The sequence below is a fragment of the Heteronotia binoei genome, chromosome 11 (genome assembly GCF_032191835.1).
Source record: "Heteronotia binoei isolate CCM8104 ecotype False Entrance Well chromosome 11, APGP_CSIRO_Hbin_v1, whole genome shotgun sequence".
Lineage (NCBI taxonomy): Eukaryota > Metazoa > Chordata > Lepidosauria > Squamata > Gekkonidae > Heteronotia > Heteronotia binoei.
Window position 1 is genome coordinate 36,163,548 of NC_083233.1, and position 22,095 is coordinate 36,185,642.

The 22,095-nt window shown below is 42.8% G+C and overlaps 1 protein-coding gene across 4 annotated transcripts in view; it reads left to right on the top strand.

The window, feature by feature from the left end:
• Positions 1-22,095, top strand: part of IL1RAPL2 (interleukin 1 receptor accessory protein like 2) — a 684,727-nt gene that overhangs the window by 528,399 nt on the left and 134,233 nt on the right. For all 4 annotated transcript variants that reach the window (XM_060250072.1, XM_060250071.1, XM_060250070.1 and 1 more), the window contains one exon: positions 3,585-3,659. In XM_060250072.1, coding sequence (XP_060106055.1) covers positions 3,585-3,659 — 75 coding nt within the window. The remainder of the gene's footprint in view (positions 1-3,584; positions 3,660-22,095) is intronic.

Here is a 22,095-nt window from a genome sequence, read left to right on the forward strand (position 1 = left end):
GGGAGGTAACAGCTCACCAGGACGACACTACTCCTGGTGGCAAGTGCGCTATTTCTAAACCAGCTCTTAGTTTTGTTTGCATAATGAACCATATGGACAGAGTCATCTTGCTCTGAAAAACTGATCTGAGCACATGATGGGTCAGTCAAGTGACCACATTGCTGTTGATCATTTGTTACATGGAGTGAGCTTGCTGTGTGGTCAGGGCCAGGCTCTGCAAATTGGTCCTTCAAGATGGCGTGTAACAGTGACCATTGGAGTGAAGTGGGCTTTAGTCATTGTGCTACCATCCCTCCTGCAGCTTTTAAAAATTCTCAAACTGTATATGATTAGGTAGCATTGACAGATCTTCCTTCTTTCTCTACTGACATTCAGAGGTCTCAGCACATTAGCAAAATAAATCATTTTTTTCCCTGCCAGCAACTTTCTACTCCTTGGTTAATCTAGAAGTAATTTAATTGCATTGGTAGCCCTGGTGTTTCTTTAAGGTCAGTTGTTGCATTTGAGCTTGGGAATGAGCTTTTTGAACTACAAATAGAATTTTCAATTTAGCTTTCATTCAGATCTCTACTAAAATTCAGTATATATACAGCGTATGTCTTAGGAGATCCCTTCATGATGACGGTGGAGTAAACAGAGAACATTTATTTCAATTATATCTTATTTGAATCTGAAATGGCAGGTCTTTGTTCAACTAAAATAACAAACACACATTTTAACCCCGAGAGCAAACATGGGGAAAGACTGGAATCTTATTTTATTTGGAGAGAACAGTAGATTGCACTAGATCTCATCTGACCGCTGGCTAAGTGCAATTTTAAAGCAATATGGCCTAGAGCAGTGATCCTAAGTATAGCACTCACCTGTGGGTGCAATGGTTCCTGCCGGTGTGCTAGAGTGGAATACTTAGCGTAGTGAATGATGAGCGGTTGGCCCAGCCTACTCTAGAACAGAGACAGTGTGCTTAGGGTTGCCAGGTCCTACTTGGCTGCTGACGGGGGGACTTTCCTTGCATGTTTGGTGCAATGATGTCACATGGAAATGATGTAATCACACCGGGCACATCATGAGGGGATGCTCTAGCATTTTGGTATAAAACTCTATGGTGCCATAGAAACATATATTAGAAGTATGGATATCTTTGTATTCTTTGCACGGGGGACCTATAGAGATGGCTATTGAAGACTGTGGATTCATGTAAAGACTGTATGGTCCATTGCTGAACATATCCGTGGTATTGATTTACATGAGAAAAATTTGGAGATCACCGTGTTAACATTTTTCATACTTTATTATAAAGGAATATCAATTTGGCTACAATTTGTAAAGAGGTGTTGTGGATACATGAAGCCAGTTGACTTGGTTTACTGGGGATTGGCAACCCTATCCAGGAATTTTCCCAAGCTGGAGTTGGCAACCATATATAGATTTGCGCTTTCTCAAGAACTGCTAGTTCAAAATTTCTGTACTAGGAACTTTCTAACTTATGTGGAGATTTGTTCTCACTTTTTGACATACGTGAACCATACTGATAAAAAATTAGTGATGAGGTCGATAAACATTAGAGACACATGTAGAACATACATTACTGAAGATAATGGTGTACTCACCACCATATTTCACAGATAAATATGAGACATATGTAATACCCTGATTGTTATAACAAGTGCCCCAGTCCTCATTGTTACATATCAAGATTGTAGTCCACTGCTGTGGTATATTTATTGTATATGTGTATGGATGTTACAAAACAGGGTTTTTTTAAAAAAAATATTTGTGTAATTTAGTTTAGTTTAGTTGGGTAGAGCTTTTCAGTTTCCAGTTTTTCATTATTAGCTGAAGTTGTTGATTATTAAGTTGATTATTAAAGTTATCTCCTCACAAATAAATGGCTGATGTTTTAAGCCAACTTTTCTTTACTATATGAATCTGAGAATAGGTGCCTCAGTACTCTAACCTAGAAACCCACCACCAAAGGGAAACATTACATCTGCCTGTACGCTTTGTCCTCCAATGATTGAAAAAACAGAAGGCTGGATGGTTGTTCTTTTGCTCATAGCACAATTGTCCCACAATGGGTTATCAACAGTGCAAAATATCCCTCAGCAGTTGCAAGCTGTGTGTGACACCATTAGCGTTCATATGCATGCATTGATGTGCCTGCAAATTACAAACAAGATGCAGTTCTCCATTCATATATGCTGGGGAAGGAGCTAAAGAAAGGCAACTTAGCAACTCTTCCTAAATATATATATATATATATATATATATATATATATATATATATACACACACACACACACACACACACACACACAAGTGAATATGGTATAGTATCCAGCCATTGGTGCACTTTGCGGAGCCAGACTTTTCTGTGACCCTCCTCTTCTTGCAACCCTCCTCTCCAAAAGTTGTTCCTGGGAAAGTCGTCAGGCCCTCAAGAAAAGCATGGGAGACAAATAGGAATCTCATGCAGAAGGGAGAACTAATCAGTCTCTCTTCTGAAAATGGACAGCAGGGTCGGATTAACAAATAGGCCGAGTAGGCACTGGCCTATGGGCCCCCACGCTTTTAGGGGCCCTGGGCTGGCTTTCCCCCTGCTTGCAGCTCTCCCAGCCTGCATGCACAGCCAGCAACTGAGCTGCTCTTTGCCCGACTTGCCTGGTGTGGCTGCTGCTGGAATTTTGTTGCCAAGTTTGCCTCTCTCTGCCTTTCCCCTGCAGCTTTGTCAAAGGGACTTTTGAGAAGGTGCCTGCAGGCTGCAGTGGGGACCACCACCAGTGGGGCAGGCACTTGGACTCTGAGATAATTTAAGGGGGTCCCTGAGATTTTGTCCACCTGGGGGCCTCCACAGGGCTTAATCCGGCACTGATGGACAGGTTGTTTTGTTGGAGGAACAGTGTAAGTGAATAATACTTGCTGGTAGGAACAAGATCAGCACAATGATTTTTCAGTACCAAATACAGAAAACTGGGACTGTGCTGAGAAAACATGGACAGTTGGAGTGTATTATTAGGATTTCGTTCCTTCATCCTAAATAAAGAAATTTTGGCTTGATATTTGCAAAGGATGCCTTTATCCAACAGCATTTCTACAAAGCCGGCAAAAGTCCAGTCCCTTCATTTAATCCTAATTTAAAATATAACTACAGAATTGGCCTGGTTTTGCTTAGTGTATAGTAGATATGGCCAGCTGCTCCAGTCCACATTAGACAGACGCCAAGACCCAGAAATATGTCTCTGTTTCTTACAAACTGAAACTGTGAAACAAACTGAAACAGTTTCTAGTGAAACTGTGGGGAAAAAATTGTTTAACACACCTCTGGATGAGAAGCCAGGGGCTAGTCAAAATTGCTTTGAGATCCCAACGTAGTCCTTGGACAGCCAGTTGCCTACCCAGATGGCAAAAGCTGCCTGAAGACTTGCTACTGCAGGTTGCTACCTCCAGAGTTATTATCATCAGTGTTTTTGCACCATTGTGTCTACAAACATTCAGTCATTTGCCTAACAGCCCCCTTCCTTATCCTGCAATTTGTCTCAATTTTTTTTTACCCATTCCTCTTTTGTCTCATTTTTCTTTTCTAGCTTTAGTCACGAAAAGACCTCCGCAGCCTTTATACCCGACGGAGAACCAGACAAGTGTTATAGATGTCCAGCTGGGTAAGTTCCTTTCTGGGAATAATAGATCCTAAACTTTCTCTCTGGTTAACAGATGGGTGAGATTGAATGTAGCAAGGAAGGTTTATTGCCAGTGTTACTACATGCAAATCAATTTGCAGCTTCTCATTTGTAGTGGCAGAATTTATTGCAACTGCCTGTTAAAGGAGAATTTGTGTCGCCTTTGCTGAGGAATAGTGCTAATTGCTTTCATTGGCCCATTGGTAGGAAGGGGCTGTGGTGTGTTGCCGGAGATGAAGGATGGATTCATACATGCCAAGAGCAATCAGTTTTTCATTCATCCAAAGAGAGAGTCCCACTTCCTTTGACAAACAGTATGAATTAAATCAGGCATGCACAATTTGTGCCAAGACGAACCTGCTGGTTATGTATGGTGACCCGTGCTAAGTTAGTAAATGTTGGCTTCCTGCCTGGGATTGCAAAAAAATGGGACGATTTGTCAAGCCCTTGGCAGCTTATGTTGCATGGCTGTTTGGGGGGGGCAGCGGGATCAGAATCATGGGTAGACTGGCCACTTACCTTACAGGGGTGTTTCCTGGTGAGTCACTGGAGGACAGGAGCAAACAGAGCAAAGCCCCAGAATCTGTGCCAATGACCCTGGCTGCTTGGCTCAAATCCTTTGGCAGCAGCAATGACCAGCATCAGTTTACCAGTTGTTCCTTCTCACTCTGCCACCAGTTTGTAGGAGGAAACAACAGGTGAGCCCACTGCTGGTGATGCTTAGTTTAGTGGCTCCACAGTACCAGATTGTAGTGCAACAAGACCTGCTGAGACTGGCTTGCTCCAGGCCCATTTTCTTTTCCCAGTCCTCTCCAGCCAGAAATTATGCAGATCTGAGTTGGGTATTAACTGGAGGTGTGCCTAAATAGTCTCTATTTTAGGTATTTACTTTCAAGGGATGAATGTGACCAAAAAGAATGTTGGGAAAAAAAACCCTGACAAAGCATTTGTGGTGTTTTGCTGCTGTTTCATGCTCCATCATCCAACCATCCATGCTTCATATTGTCGTACTCCTTCTTTTTACTTAATGTCATTGGCCACTGAATCTGAGTGACTGTAATAACTCGGTTTTATCTGCAAACATCTGTGCTATCATCAGGTCAGATGTTGCATTTTAATTTAGCTGACTGTGGATTGCCTCTGCCAGTAGGCTTAATGTAGGGGAAATGAGTCCTAGGACTTTAAGGGCAAAGAAGAGGAAGAAAAATAGTGCTGAGAATAACATCATCCAAACCGTTTATATTAACAACATGTGCTGAAAAAGCACCCCGAATGTGAGAGATGCTTTCAGATCCTCACCCAAAATAGTGGTGAATAGTTTTAGCTCAGCTCTATTAGCAGCTTATGGTGTCACATTCTTAGTCATTCCACTACACCTGCTATCATTGATATGGAAATTCAGATATAACAGCAATTGCACAAGACAGAAATACATACATGTACACAAGCTATTATCTCTTTTTGTCCTTCAGCCATCTTTTTAACTTTCCATGGCCAACCCCATTTTTAAGGAAATAGGCCTGCCTCTCTCTCTCTCTCTCTCTTTCTCTCTTTTGCTCTGTAAAAAACAGCCACTATTGGTTTCCTGTGTTATGAATTAGATCAACATTCAAAGCAGCATTTACGGAGAATTTAAGGAGCAACCAAGCTCTTCAGTAAATCCAGCTACTTTTAATGTGACCTAATTGCGGGTTTGAAGGAACACCCAAAGCAGGCTTTGTTCTTAAGATGTCTTTTCTTCCTTTCTTTTATAAAATGACAAAGATCAAAACAGCCCTGTCAAATTGAGACAGAAACTGAATGCAGGCACTGCTTATCCACTTGTTTTTCTCTCTCTCCCTCTTTTTTTGCCACCTCCTAGTGCAAGAAATTTAGAATATGATTGCTAAGAGAATAAGAAGTTAGGAATAGTAAAATGGGGATACTCCCAATTATATTGATTTCCTAGTTGCTTTGTTTTGACAGCCAATGGATTAATCTCAAAAAGAGAGAGACTGATAGTTATTTAATGGATTTCTCCTTTAGAAATTCTCCGACCTATAGAATTTATTTTATTTTGATACTATTTCATAGTCCTTGGACAGTAGGGACATTACTGCAAATTCATTTTGCTTTATCTGACTGATGGAATTGCATTAGCAGCAGTCAGGATGACTCTTCCTAAGGCCTCAGTGGGTGGAACGTTACAGAAAGTGCTTCCAGATGCAAACCAGAGCAGTGCATGACTTCTGTATTGGACAATGCAATGTCCCTGCGCAAAGTAAACTTACATATCCAATTAGCTGGTAACTAGCAAGTTTGATGTCTGCTGGTATTTTTGCCTTCTGCTGGTATTTTACTCTTTTTTCTGGCTAAGATTTAATGGCCAATGCTGCCCCCATATCTGATGCTGGAGAGTATCAAAGGGTCTTGTTAATTTGGGAAGTAAATTTCATTTTAAGTGCAGTCTTACACAGTTCCCCCTGGCTTTGTCCATCCAGAAGTATAATCATCCATCCTGCTCAGCAAATGCAATGCTGGTCTGCATCTAGTCACGCATGATTACATTGATATGATAGGATAAGAGGGGGTTTTTACTCTTTTTTGCTTCCTTGAATCTCTTTTGAGCTGAGCAGTTCCCAAGTTATTGTGGCTGTTCCTAAACCACCTTCCTGTGGAATGTTCCCTGTCAACTCAACTTAATATGCCTATGGACAGGACCTTTTTTGTAGAAAAAGCCCAGCAGGAACATAAGAACATAAGAAAAGCCATGTTGGATCAAGCCAATGCTGCATATTTTTATCTGACCCCCTCTTGAAGCTGGCTATGCTTGTAGCCGCCACCACCTCCTGTGGCAGTGAATTCCACATGTTAATCACCCTTTGGGTGAAGAAGTTCCCCCTGAACTCAGTTGCATATTTGACCACACACCCTGATGCCAAGCCAGCAAGAACTGCATTCCTGTCTGTTCCTCCTCAAGAAGAGCCCTGCCTATGGATGATCTCAGGTCCTGGATCATACTCCTTTACAGGCCTCAGATTCAGTGGGAGCTCACAGGAGCGCAGCTGAGAGTTCCACCTTTCTGAGAGTTCCACCTCCTTCTTCTGAGAGTTCCACCTCATTGTCCATTGAATAGTATGTGCAGCTGCATAACAATCCCTGGATGAGCTCCACCACCTATTTTTCTACAAAATGACCCCTGCTCCTTCATATGTTAGGAATTTTCTGTGAAGAAAATTGGCAATATACAAGTCTACAATGATGTCTGTAACAGCAGAATCCTTGAACTCCCTCTCTGTTCATACTCCCTTATCTACCAATGCTATTTCCAAGTTGCAGGGTTGCCAGTCTCAATGTGGTGGCTGTAGATTTACCCAAATTACAACTGGTCTCTGGGTTACAGAGATCATTTCCCCCGGATAAAATAACTGCTTTGCTCCATAGCATTATACCCTGCTGAGGTCCATCCCATCCCTAACCCCTGTCCTCTCCAGGCTCCACCTCCCAAATCTACAAGCATTTTCCATCCCAAACCTGGCAACCCTACCAAGTTGTCAACCCTACCAAGTTGTCATGATCTTTCAAACTCTACCAACCCACTTTACACCTCTTGTCTCTATACTGGGCATCTTCTTTCAATATTGTTGCATTGCTCCCTTGCTACATTTTGTTTAGACTGAATACGTGTGGCCTTCCTGATAGTTATTAGGTGGGTAACTAAGGAATCCTTAAACAGTTTCAAATTAAAGGACTGGCTTTTGACTGTTTTGCTTCGTTCTAAAAATCTGGTTCCACATCAAACAGTATAAAAGGCAGGAAGTCTGCAAGACTTTGGAGGCAGCAAGGTTTTTTAGGAGCCAGAGTGCGCAGAGGGAGAAACATACAATCTGAATACAGCCCGTAGAGGGATATATTCTGCTCCTCCCCTTCATCTCTTCCTTCCAGGTTGAGTTTGGAAGGTGTAAGACAGCTGAGGGTGCTGAACTGCAAAAGGAACAAAGTATGGCTTAATGTCCTGAAACCAAACAGTGGTCAAGTCCTACATAGCTGCACACCTGGGCAGAGGGTAACCATGCATTCTGCTCTCTCCATCAGCCCAACAGGAACAGCCAGGCCCAGTTGGATGGGCTTTAATGGATGCTTGGATTTTTGCACACCTTGTTGAAGTTGATAAAAGGAGGCACTCTAAGCAGGCTCTGGTACAGTTGTAGCTTCCTTAATGTCTGAAGATAGTGAAGTGAAGTGTGCTTAACTAAAAAGCTTGGGAGAAATTGTTCATTCATTACCTTAACTGATTTGTTTAAAAGTGTCTCTGTGTAAATAAATTGCCATTGTAACAGAGATAGGCTTACCTTGACTTAGATAAGACATTTTGGCCTCTGCGTTTATCTGTTTCTAATGTAGTTCCTGATGAGCATGGAAGCCAAAGCGTCTAGTTAATGCATCACTGGTTAGGGTGCCCCCCCACCCCCGCAATCACTGATCTACGCACACCCATAACATATATTCCAAGGCTTCATCAACACATTGAGAATATTTTTAAAAACATACCTATGCCAGGTCTAATCTTCCAAATAAATGAAGGTGCAGACTTCTGTGTCCTCACAGCTTTCTATTGCTTATGTGGGCCAGACAGTAAGTATCTCTAGCCAGGAGTTAACAGTATAAGGAAAGAGGCCTTATATTACTGCAAATCTCATATGTTGTTCTGCAGTTCCCATGCTTATGTGTAAACTGTAGACTGAAAAACTAGAGTGAAGTTCTTTACAACTTTGGAGATGCCATACTTGGGGGGGGGGGGGCGGGAAGAATCTGCATAAATTTTAAAGGCAGTCAACAAGGTTAGTAACATTTCCAAGGTATTCTGCACAGCCTATTGAATTCCACTTCAAATAAAATAAATTTGAAGTGCATTCAGAATGTTCTTTTCAGGTGAAACATCTATAGGAATTGTCTGGAATATGAGAAGCGCATCCCATATTGAACAGTATCCATGCTTCATCAATTACTAGCAACTCAACTCTTTCTCTCCCTCCCCCTGTTTCTTTGAGGGCAGCATGAATGAGTCCCAGAAGATGCTAACAGGCTGACCTGATTTGGGAGACAGAGAAATTGAGTATGGTGAAGGAAAAGCTTCCTCGTTAACAGTGAAAGATTCTTATGTTATCCAGTAATAAATATGTGAGCGAACGATTTGCAATTCAACTTATTTCCACAAAAACGGCAAAAAGGAAATAATATTGGTTATGAAAGCTTTATTATATTTTGATTGGGTTTTGAAAACTTTCCAGCCTTTTTTAGGCTATGTGTTGGGAAAGGAAGAGCCTTCCATTTATGTACAGCAAGAGAAATATAAATTAAAAGCTAGATAACTTTGCAGCAATTGCCCATCCCTAAATATATCTATCCCAGTCTCTGAAATGGATTCACACTGAGACTTTTATGTTCTTTTCACTAGACTTGTCACAAGAATGAGTTATTAGAATGTGAATGGCTCATATACTCTGTAAATTACAGGATAGTAGCATTCTGCTCTGCTATTTTGACCTTTTCAACATTCCGCAATTTGCTGGCTGTGCCATTCAGGGTTCTCCCTTGTTTACAGCTTTACTAAATGGGTGAGAAGTGGAAGAATGGGACAGCCAATCAAAATATACAGTATTGATAAAGGTCAGGATTGTGCATCATGCCATTTTCTCCCATAGTTGGCAATCAAAGATTAACTGTGCCATCCTAAGAACATTTTCCCAGGAGTATGCCATGTTGTATAGACCCATTTGACATTCTGAGTAGACCTGCTTAGGAGCAGTCTCTAAAACTTCCAGATTATTATGATAAGCTTTTGGGGGAAGAAGTATAAGAAAGAAGACAAAAACAGGATTTCCCAATTGGGTTTAATGGGGATAGCTATGGAGGAGTGGAAGTATTCACAATGGCTAGTGTGAATTAAAATCTCAAAGCTGTAACTGTCCTTTTTTGGATTACTTTACGAAGGAAAGTCACTATCAGAACTTCAAGACTGTAGGTAGCAGAACTAATAGGCTCAACAGTCTCACTCTGTGGGTGAGGCCCAGAGTTCTCCTGGAATTTCAGATGGTCACAGAGTTCCCTCCCCTTCCCAATCTCTGACCACCCAAAAATCTCCAGGGGTTTCTCAACCTTTCCCTGAAGATCACTTGGTTTGTCTGTACCATCACGCCAAGAGCTCAGAATTTTTTTCCCCCATAAATTAAGTTCAGATGTGTAACAGTATGTGATAAAATGGTAATCCTGATGCAATTATTAAGTCAGCACAGTGTATCTTCTGTACCTAGTTTTGTTTCTGTTTTAATAATAGGCAACCAGGGCTTCTGAGAAGGAGAGACTAGGGGAGAGAAAATTCCTGAAGGCTTGGGGATGGTGCCACTGGTACACAGCTATAACTTTAATAGACCCTTTGTTCAGGAGAAAGGGGAAATGTGTCTTTGAAACAGTAGCTGTATCTCAGCCTTACCTCATAGTGTTGTTGTAGAGATCAGGCACTCTGAGCACCTTGGAAGAATGGGATGTAATGGCCAGAAACTAAATGAGGGGGGAAATGCACTGTGGGACTCCAAGCACTTAAGGCCACTGAAGTTTTGGGGGAAATGCCCAGTGATTTCTACCTGTTCCTTCCTCCTGCTGCAGCACATTAACTCAGTGAGGAAATTTTGTTCCTGGAACATCATGTGTGAGAAAGTGGGTGTTTGCCACTATTTGAGTTCAAGTAGACAAAAGAAAGATCACATATCTAATATCTGTCCATAAAATGCAAATCACAGGGTCCTACAGCCTCAGTTTGCCTTGAGGGCATACAGCAAAGGGAGGGGGTTTAAACTCCATTTCCATCGCAGGCAAAATCCTTGCCAGAATACTCCTGAACAGACTGGTGCCCACCATTGCAGAAGAACTCCTCCCAGAGAGCCAGTGCAGCTTCAGAGCTAACAGGAGCACCACCGACATGGTATTTGTTCTCAGGCAGCTCCAAGAGAAATGCAGGGAACAGAACAAGGGTCTATATGTGACTTTTGTCGACCTTACCAAAGCTTTCGATACCGTTAGCAGGAAAGGCCTGTGGCAAATCTTGGAACGTTTAGGATGTCCCCCAAGGTTCCTCAGCATGATCATCCAGCTACATGAAGACCAGCGAGGCCAAGTCAGACACTGCAACGACCTCTCGGAGCCCTTCCCAATAGGCACAGGTGTAAAGCAAGGCTGCGTTCTCGCGCCAACTCTCTTTACGATCTTCTTTAGCATGATGCTTCAAAGAGCCGCAGTAGATCTAGATGATGACGATGGTGTCTACATCCGCTATCGCACCGATGGCAGCCTGTTCAACCTGAGGTGACTAAAGGCTCACTCCAAGACAATGGAAAAACTCATCCGAGAGCTACTATTTGCCGATGATGCTGCATTCGTCTCCCACTCGGTATCAGCTCTGCAGCATATGACGTCCTGCTTTGCAGAGGCTGCCAAGCTATTCGGCCTAGAAGTTAGTCTGAAGAAGACAGAAGTTCTCCACCAGCCTGCACCCCAGGAAGATTATCACCCTCCCTGCATCACTGCACCGTATTGTTAGCCGCCCTGAGCCTGCTTCGGCAGGGGAGGGCGGGGTACAAATAAAATTTATTATTATTATTATTATTATTATTATTATTATTATTATTATTATTATTATTATTATTATTATTATTATTATATATTATTATTACTGTGGGTGAATCAGTTCTGAAGACAGTCCAGCAGTTCAGCTACCTGGGGTGCATCATCTCCTCAGATGCCAAGATCGACAAGGAGATTGACAACAGGCTGGCAAAGGCAAACCGTGCATTTGGCCGACTGCACAAAAGAGTGTGGAGCAACAAGCATCTGAAAAAAGGCACAAATATCAATGTTTACAAAGCGGTTGTGATGACAACCCTCATCTATGGCTCCGAATCGTGGGTTTTATACCGTCATCACCTGCGACTCCTTGAGCGCTTTCATCAGCGCTGCCTTCGCACCATCCTCAACATCCACTGGAGTGACTTTGTGACCAACACTGAAGTCCTCAAGAGGGCGGAGGTTACAAGCATCGAAGCACTGCTGTTGAAGATGCAGCTGCGCTGGGCAGGGCATATTTCTAGGATGGAAAACCACCGCCTTCCCAAGATTGCTCTGTATGGCGAACTTTCCACCGGCCATCGAAATAGAGGGGCACCAAAGAAGAGGTACAAGGACTCCTTGAAGAAATCCCTTGGCACCTGTCGCATCAACCATCACCAGTGGTCTGACCTAGCCTCAGATCGCAAAGCATGGAGGCACACCATCCACCAGGCTGTCTCTTCCTTTGAGAACGCACGCATAGCTGGTCTTGAGGACAAAAGGAGATTGAGGAAGAATCGCACTGCTACAGCACCAACCCCAAATCAGACTTTTCCCTGCAGCCACTGAGGCTGGATCTGCCTGTCCCGCATTGGTCTTGTCAGCCACCAGCGAGCCTGCAGCAGACGTGGACTACTGCACCCTTCTTAAATCTTCGTTCGCGAAGTCAAGCCGAGAGAGAGCTTTGCTTGATAAAACCAGCTCTCTACTCTCCTATTATAGCATGGTAAAAGAGAAAAGATGGATCCTATGATGTGTTAGTAAAGGTAAAGGTAGTTCTCTGTGCAAGCACCAGTCATTTCCTACTCTGGGGTGACATCACATCACAGCATTTTCATGGCAGACTTTTTACAGGGTGGTGGTTTGCCATTGCCTTCCCCAGTCATCTACACTTTCCCCCCAGCAAGCTGGGCACTCACTTTACCAACCTACCAAATGGAAGGCTGAGTCAGCCTTGAGCCAGCTACCTGAACCCAGCTTCCGCCGGGATGAAACTCAGGTTATGAGCAGAGCTTGGACTGCAGTACTGCAGTTTACCACTCTGCATCAAAGGGCTCCTCTAGTGCCTACATTTATCTAGTACCTAAATTTGTTTTCCTTTTCCCTTTCTATCCCGTTTTCCATTGGTATGGTGGGTATCATACTGTGTATCTCCTACTGTATGAGCTGCAGAGAGCCTTGAATGCAGTGTCAGAAAGGCAGTATATAAATGTACCACCCACTCACATACAGCTACCAGGCAGCTATCTGCATTTTATGAATCAACATAAAGGCAAAGTATCCCTCTTATTTGCTCAAGCCTATTGTTATATGCCTTGGGGCAGAGGTGGTAGTGGTGGTTGTCAAGATCCAATTTTGTGTAGTGGTTAAGTGCAACAGACTCTAATCTGAAGAATCAGGGTTGATCCCCCACTCCTCCACATGCAGCCAGCTGAGTGACCTTGAATCAGTCACAGTTCTCTTAGAGTTCTCTCAGTTCCACCTCTGTTGTGGGGAGAGAAGAAAAAGATTGCAGATTTATACCCCGCCCTTCTCTCTGAATCACAGACTCAGAGCAGCTTACAATCTCCTATATCTTCTCCCCCCACAATAGACACTCTGTGAGTGGGTAGGGCTGAGAGGGCTCTCACAGCAGCTGCCCTTTCAAGGACAACCTCTGCCAGAGCTATGGCTGACCCAAGGCCATTCCAGCAGATGCAAGTGGAGGAGTGGGGAATCAAACCCGGTTCTCCCAGATAAGAGTCCACACACTTAAGCACTGCACCAAAGTGGAAGGGAAAGTGATTGTAAGCTGCTCTGAAACTCCTTTGGGTAACGAAGGCCAGGGTATAAAACCAACTCTTTCTCTTCTTGTTAACATTATTTATAGTCTGCCTTTCTCACAGAGGCCAGTTTCGCTGCTCCTTACGCTGCTCTCACATCTATTTTCTCAGTGCGGCATCCTCCCGATTTCCCACTATTTGCATCGGGGCTGCAGCAAACATCGTGGTTTTCATGCCGCAAACAGAAACTGGTTTTTAGTGGTTTCCATTTGCTGTGTGAAAACTGCAATGTTTACTGCAGCCCTGGCACAAATAGTGGGAAATCGGGAGGACGCCGCACTGAGAAGACGGACATGAGAGCGGCGTAAGGGTGAGTGTGAAATCGGTCAGAGTGAGTCAGTGCAATCAACAGAATGGGGCATTCGATAAATAATGAAATGATGGCAGAAGTTTGGAACCAACCAGAAATCTTTAAAAAAAACAAAACCAGAATGGAAGCAAAATATAAATATTAATATGACACATTAAATGTTGCAAAAATTACATAGTAGAGTCCTACTTACAGCAGGTTACGCAGTCCCTAATTCTTTATCCAAGTAACTTTATGAGCGATTTTCTAAAGTTCAATCCTGCTACTTGTGTGAAAAGCCCTCTTGAATAATTCAGTTTTGCATTGTTTGCATAGGGTGATGCTCAGGCAACCAAGAAATGGAATCTGAGTTGGGGCTATGAAAACAGGAGCAAGCTTTGGCTCTCAATGGATTCCCTTGAAAGTTATGGGATGAAACCACAGGCTGTAGTCTGGAATGCAGTTCAGGGGTGAGAACAAAACATTCCCAAACCCTGGAGTCTGTTGGGAGCAAGTGTAGCCTCAACCTAAGTGATAACCTTAGGTATATTCCCTTACATATACCCATATAGGTTGCCATCCACTTCTGGAAAAAAGTGAAGCACTGCACATGAAGGGCCATTGTTCCACTGGGTACAGTTCTGTACCTCACCTCATTTTTTGAGAAGTCCATGATGAACCAAATGTACCTGTGCATGAGTTCTTAGAAACTGTGGTTCTTAACGGATCCCTAAAATAATATGGACTGTTTTGTTTTGCCCCTCCCCTCTCCCCACTGCAACTGAAGGCATTTAACTGCATGTAAATAAATATCAGTTTGACTTTAGCAGAGCTCCTGTCTAATAGTGGGGTGCAAGAGACTCCAATTATGTGGCTTGCAAATGGCGCTGCATGCTTTACTGCTCTAGCTTCACCCGATTCACAGCTAACGCAAAGCATTTTCCATCCTTCACTGCCCAAGCTGAATAGTTTATGGGTACGAAATTTACATACATTATAGCCATCCATGATTAAGCTACAAATTATAGTTCAGTGATCCAGAGACAATGACTAGGGCTGGGTGAATAATTAATTAATGACAGGTAATTTATTTAGCATTTCCACCTCTCCCCTCCCCCCAAACTGGACATGCACAAAGGGGGATTTCCTGCATTGCATTTTGATAATTTTTGAAAGTAACGCCATGCCTTTACATGTCATCCTTTGCCTGTTCCTTGAAAATATTTACTATGCATAATCTAGAAATGTGATGGTTTGAGGAGAACTTTTAACTGATACTCAGCATTACTTCTGTTGCTTGATTGATGGGTGTGAGCTTGTAAAAAAAGATGTACATTCAAATTAAGAGGGGGTTTTTTGTGAATCTTTAATTCAGTCTTCGGCTTTATCACTACCAGATGGGAGACCCTCTTCACAGGGTTTTTGTCTGAGTTTGAACAGGAGCAAGAATATATTGTGTTAAAGTTTATAAACAGCTTTTCATGTGATATAAAGCAATATGATCAATCCCCATAATGGGAGGAGGCATGTCTGAGGCAGAGGGTGTCTAAGGCAGCTCCATGAGCTCATGCCTGTGGTCAGGTTTGGGTCAGAAATGTCATGGCTCACAGCTCATTGTCTTAACCTTTATGCTACATTGGAGCGCTTGTGCACATTAAGCAGTCCAACTCAGGTTTTGTAGCTGAATATGCTGACAAATCAAGATGTTACGATGGCAGTAATTGCAATGGGAACCAGCAATAGAGCTGTAGACTCGGCAGCAGGATATGGCCAAAGCAATGTGCTAATCCCCGTCCTCCCTTGGACTCCCCATCCCTGGCACTCAGACTTGCTTGCTTGAGTTCCACCAATCTTCTGGTGGAGACAGGCAGTGTAGATGTTGCCCTTTTGGATGTTGCTGTATTCTGTCAGTCTGTTCATATGCCTTCATATTGCTAATTTAATCATGGGATTGATGACATGTGTAAGGTGCTGTTTTTGGGACTGAGGCTTGTGAAAATACCACCATCCAGTTTGTCTGGGTGCTTATCCTTGTTCCGTTAGTGATAGCTATTCAGAGAATACCTATCTAAACCATGCATGTGTTCACTTATACCATTATTACTCACAGAAAGACAATGGAATGGGAGTCAATGTTAGTGGAGTGGAGCCAGTTAGACTTGTGGTTACTTAGTACATAGCTCTACTCTAATTCATGTACCTTATGGAGGCATTTAACTATTATTCCCAAGGATCTGCTTATAAAATGTGAAAATGATATATACTGAGCATTTCACTCCCTGAAAAGGTTAAATCTCAGCTAAGGCATTACAGAACTGATCCTTGTTTCAGATGACTTTGATCAAGCTGGGGTGCAGTCACACTCACCATTAAATCAATCTGCAACGCGCCTCTATTATAATCCGCACAACCAATTTTCCGATCAGACAACAGCCAGGCTCCCGTTCTATCCCATGTGGGTCCCGTCGCTGGTCGATCAGAGTGCTCTACCGGACCTCGTTTCATGAGACGTCAATCTGCATTATTGAGCAGATCCAGCATCTCCTCCCTTCTCCACGAGAGACCTCGCACACCCACCATGACATCGTTCTCAAGGGCGGGGATGCACGTCGCTTTTAAATGGGTCGGATCACTAACAGTTTTGCTAGTCCGTTGGCACTACTTTTCCAGCATGAGCACTACGCGTGCAGAAAAAAACCCAGGAATTCAAATCAGTTCACATCTAGTTTCAAAAGTGAGTTTTGTTTCCGGACATAGGGGCGGGTAAACGAATTATCGAGCCAACATTCGCTCGCTCATTCACTGGTGCAGTGATATCACTTGCAGGGGACTTTGGGAGGGAAGCAGTGGTGCGCTTCCAATGAGTCGCCAACGATGGAGCATTCAAACAGAGAAATTCCTCTCAGAAACCATCAAAAGAATTTTGTTCCGGATTTAAAGCAGTATCAAATTAGTCCACGCCCCAGTCGTCTCAATGCGGGACTCGAAAGAGCTAACCACCATTTGCAGATGCTGATGTTTGGACAACCACTTAAAATCCGACATGCTTCCGGACTCCACTCATGCCCATAGCGGGATTTTCTGAACGTCTGACCTCACCCCTGGATTCACATATAGGAAAGGAAAGGTCCCCTGTGCAAGCACCAGTCGTTTCTGACTCTAGGGTGATGTTGCTTTCACAACGTTTTCATGGCAGACTTTTTATGGGGTGGTTTGCCATTGCCTTCCCCAGTCTTTTACACTTTCCCCCCACTTTACCGACCTCGGAAGGATGGAAGGCTGAGTTAACCTTGGGCCGGCTACCTGAATCCAGCTTCCGCCGGATTCGAATTCAGGTCGTGAGCAGAGAGTTCAGACCACAGTACTGCTGCTTTACCACTCTACACCACAGGGCCGCTATTCACATATAGACATAGACTGAAAAAAAACCTTGGCATCTAGTTGCTTTCATATACCAGATCATTTTACTCCTAGCCAGAAGCACGCCTTGTATAGATTCGTTTTGCATGTAATACTCAAGTAAACACTATCAGAGAATCTGAGATTCCATTCTGAGCTTTTTATGAAAGCATAACTACTGTGTTTGTAACATAGTGTAAATCCACCAAACATTATACCATCCATCCATCATTGTTACCTAGATAATTAAAGGAGAGCAATTACATGTGTCCATAAAAGTTTCTTACCTCAAAAGCAAGCAGGTCACAGGCAAAGAGCCCCTTTTGAGAAGTTCTTGATCAATACAACTTTCCTATTTATAGAATTTTTAAAAACATCTCCTAACAATAGCTAACTGTCCCACTTGATAAGGGTGCACAACCTTTGCTAACTCATTATGTTGCAACTTCAAACACCATACAAGGTTATCTATAGTTGAAAGGTCTTAGAAAATATATTAAAAGTTTGTTCATTCTTGCTACTTTTTATCTTAACAAAGTCTATTTAAAGTAATGATTACAAGTTTCTCATACATATCTTTTACTTGTATGAAGTTGGACATTTTTGTGTTTCTCAGGCACCTCTGCACCTGGGCCTCAACAAATTGTATCTACTGATAATGGGTTAGACAGCTTCTAATCTATACAAGGCCATATAATTATGTTACTAATTTATCTTCTTACTGCTCTTCAAGGGTCTCTAAACTCCCTTTTTGGCATGCTTCTCTGAGATGCCTGGTTTGGTCTGTTTGTTTGCTGCAATATCCTCTATGATCTTTTTTGTCAAGTTCAGCAAATGTGCCTCTGTATGTCTGGCGGTATCGATGACATCAGAGATGAGACAAGTGGCAACCAGAGACAGGGCATTTTCTGTGGTGGCACATCACCTTAAGGCTCACCTAGTGCCTACTTCACTGTTTTTTAGTTGCCAGGGCAAAATATATTTCTTATACCCAGGCTTTTATTTAGGCAAATTATCCAGATAACCCACTGCACTACTTGGCCTTTTCAAGTCTGTTTGCTATATTATATGTGATGCAGCTCAGGGGTTGGATCCCACAGAGAGTTTCTGCAAACAGAAGGGGGGTGATTATTGCTGATTCATCTTTTTCCACTGGAGACTTCTGAATTTGTCCAATGCCATGGCTGTAGGGCTGCAGCAGAAGAAGGGAGGTGGGAAAGGTCCACTCTATTGACAAAAATGCTCCTTAGTGAGATAAAAGCCATTACACCTTAAGCTCAGGGCCTGGGATATTTGCATTTCTGTCCCCCACTCTTTTTAGGTTTTGTTAACATTCAATCAGATGAAATATTCTGGATTATTAGAAGCTTGCACACTTTTCTGTTACTTTGGTTGGTCTTTAAAAAAGCTATTACATGGCTTTTGGTTTTGGATTTTCTCCAAGGAATTATTTCTTTTTGCAGAACATCACATTTTCATTGGTTTGTCAAATGCCTCTTATTTCACAACACTGCAGTCCGTACACTAAAAAATTCCCTGAACATGACAGTGTCTTTTGTTATGAAAGGTTGGTCTGTCAACTTTGGCATATTCTTAGTCCAAATGTTTGGGAAACTTTAAAAACTGAAAATCAAAAACATCTGACTTTTTAGCAGACAATAATGAATGATTATGAGATTAAAGAGGGAGCAATAGAACAGCTGGCTAAGTCTATCAATTTTTTTTTTGCCACTATATTCTTGATTGAAATCACTGGTTTTCAACACTAATGTTGATTGTGTTGAACCGAATTTAGATCCTGAATCAGATTAGAATTAGACACAAGGATAATGGAAATGGATGCCCCTCTGTATAACTTAGCTCAGCAGAAAGATGCCTCATGATAAGTCCGAACAACACACCTGTTTTGAGTGAGCATACCATATGCTAGCTGCTGATTGACATCAAAGTATAATTGGGCTGGATTCATTGGAACATATTGGAATCTTGTTGAAGGAACATACCTTTCTTACTACCCCCTTTCCACTCCAGTCCTTATACCTTCTGAAAAGTCAAACTAGAGAGTCAGAGGATCATCTAGGACTGCTATTGTTGTGGTACAGAGGAGCAAAGATGAAGTCAGCAAAAGTCAGGAGGGATCAGCTAATTTTTAGGATGCTCACTGTATCTATGCAAGTGCCTTCTACATGCACAAGGAATCATCTAAGACCCAGTCATTGGATCATCTAAGACCCAGCCATAGTCTCTCTAATTTGGCTTCTTTGAGCTGATGGTGGTCCCATCATACATTGCTCATGAATTCCTGACTGAATATTAGTTAACATATGCATGTCCATAATGTTTATTCAGTATTTGACAACTCATAGCCAAATCATTGAATGATCTCCATTGAAAAGTACTGTGTCAATTGACACTGTGTTAATTGACACTGGGCAATATGAATGCTCTTTCTCTGGCAATGAAACTTCAATAGTTTATTTAGACATGTGAGTTTGTGTGATCTTGTCCTGGCTAGAGATGTTGCAGTGACTTGGTGAGTTGGTTGTCCAGTGCAAATATTGAAGTCTGAATGTGAATCCAGGTGAAAATCCAATTTATGGCCATGGTACATAAAAGAAAGGATATCTGAGATTCTCCACGAAATTTTCATCTATATAGGCAAGCAATGAACCATAGGCAAGTAATGAACTGGCTTTACATATTTCAAATCCTGATATTTTTCTGATAGTAGTCATTTCAGAAAATATATCTTTCCAATGATCCCTTGTGTATGAAGTGGTACAAGAGCCCATAAAAGCCTCCTGTCTTATTTGTGAGTGTTATTCTAAGAACCCGCCTCTACTTTCAGGGCCATCATCACAAATGCTTTGGCTTCGCATTCATAATGTACCAGTAGCAAGGAAGGTCAAGAACAAGAGGTAGAGAACAATGTTAAAAGCACATTCATAAGAGATGCATTCATATCAGGGAGAAATTATTGGAATGTTCCGTTTTTTAATTTTTGAAAAGTCAGGGCTCACTGGGGTTTTGGAGGAGATGGTCTCGCACCAAGACACATATCAAGTGCCCAGATAATGTGACATGGCACAGGAGGGATTTGGCAAGTGTCGTCTGTACTCTCTGCACACTGAGCAAGGATTTTTCATTTCATCCATCATTCACAGCTCACTGCAGTGCTTCCAAAAAGTCACTTAAACTTATCCTGCCTAGAAAACTACAGGATGGAAGGAGGCCAAGAAATCTGCACTATGTATCCTCTTATCACACCAAGTCTGTTCTGAATTATACAGGCTGGCTTGAAATCATGATGGTTAGCAGGCTTGATGTGCATGGAAGAATACTGTATTCCAAACCCAGGCAGCACCTGCAGCATTTCCCCCAATTCTGTAGCAAATAGGATGATGGGCACAAACCAGGAGAATGTGGTTTATTTTGGCTCATGGTTTGTGGCATGCCTGGTTCATGAGTCACAAACCATTACTAACTTTTATTTATTTATGTATTTATAATTTAGATCTGTATGCTGCCCTTCTCTGAATTCACAGAGCTCAGGGCGGTTAACAATATAAACTGTACAATTTAAAATGCAATTAAAATAGCTAAAATAACATCAGATGGCACCAAAGCAGTCTACAATAGGCATTACTGTCTCACAGTAAGTAGAAAAAGATGAGGGAGGGGAAGGGAGCACCAGGTAAGGTGGTTCCCATCGCTGTCCTCAAACAAAAGCCTGATGGAACATCTGTGCCTTGCACACCCTGCAGAACTGCAGAACTGCATAAGACTCCACAGAGCATGAATTTGTTTGGCAGAGAGTTCCATCAGGTAGGATCCAGGGCTGAGAAAGCCCTGGCTCTGGGCAAAAATAGCTGGACATCTTTAGGGCTAGGGATCACCAATAGGTTATTCTCAGCAGAGAGTAAAGCTCTTCGGGGGACATACCAGAGGAGGCAGTCCCACAGATATATGGGTCCCTGACTGCACATGGCCTTAACTGTCAGTACTAAAATCTTGAACCAGACCCGGGTCTCCACTGGGAGCTAGTGCAGCTGGCACAGCACAGGCTGGATGTGTGTGGTCCATGACATTCCCATCAGGACCTATGCCACCACATTTTGGACCAGTTGGAGTTTCCAGATCAGTTTCAAGGGCAGGCCAGCATAATTAAGGTAATCCAATCTGGAGGTGACCATTGTGTGGATTACTGTGGCCAGATCAGGGCAAGACAGGAAAGGGGCCAACTGCCTTGCCTGATCAGTTGGTAAAACACCAGGCTAGCAATATTGTGATCTGGGCCTCCATAGATAAGGAGTTATCCAAGACTATGCCCCAACTCTTGATGGCTTGTGCTGGTATTAGAGGTGCACTGTCAAGAATGGGAAGTTGGAACCCCAAACCTGAATCCCACCCACCCAACCACAGAACCTCCATCTTGGTTGGATTTCAGTTTTCTCAACCATTCCATCACAACTTCTAGCCCCTCGGCCAGATTTTATGGGGTAGTGTCTGAGTGGCCACCCATCAACAGAGGCACTAGATGAACTGGTTCAGTTTGTGAGGTTTGTGAAGTGGTAGAATGCCCCTTGAATGAGCCCTGTGGCACAGAGTGGTAAGCTGCAGTAATGCAATCCAAGCTCTGCTCACAACCTGAGTTTGATCCCGGCAGAAGCTTGGTTCAAGTAGCTGGCTCAAAGTTGACTCAGCCTTCCGAAGTCGGTAAAATGAGTACCCAGCTTGCTGGGGGTAAAGTGTAGATGACTGGGGAAGGCAATGGCAAACCACCCTGTAAAAAAAGTCTGCCAAAAAAAATTGTGATGTGACATCACCCCGTAGGTTGGTGACCACTTGATGCTTGCACAGGGGGACTACCTTTATTTTTAGAATGCCCCCCTCAACATGCTAGAGACACCAAACTCACAGGGGATCTCTGACTGGCTCTCCTCTACCTGCCCTCCAAGTTTGGTCAGGATTGGATTTACAGGGTCCAATTACAGCCCACCCCCACAATGCAGGTGCTCCCATCCAATGGAGGAAACAACAGCAAAAA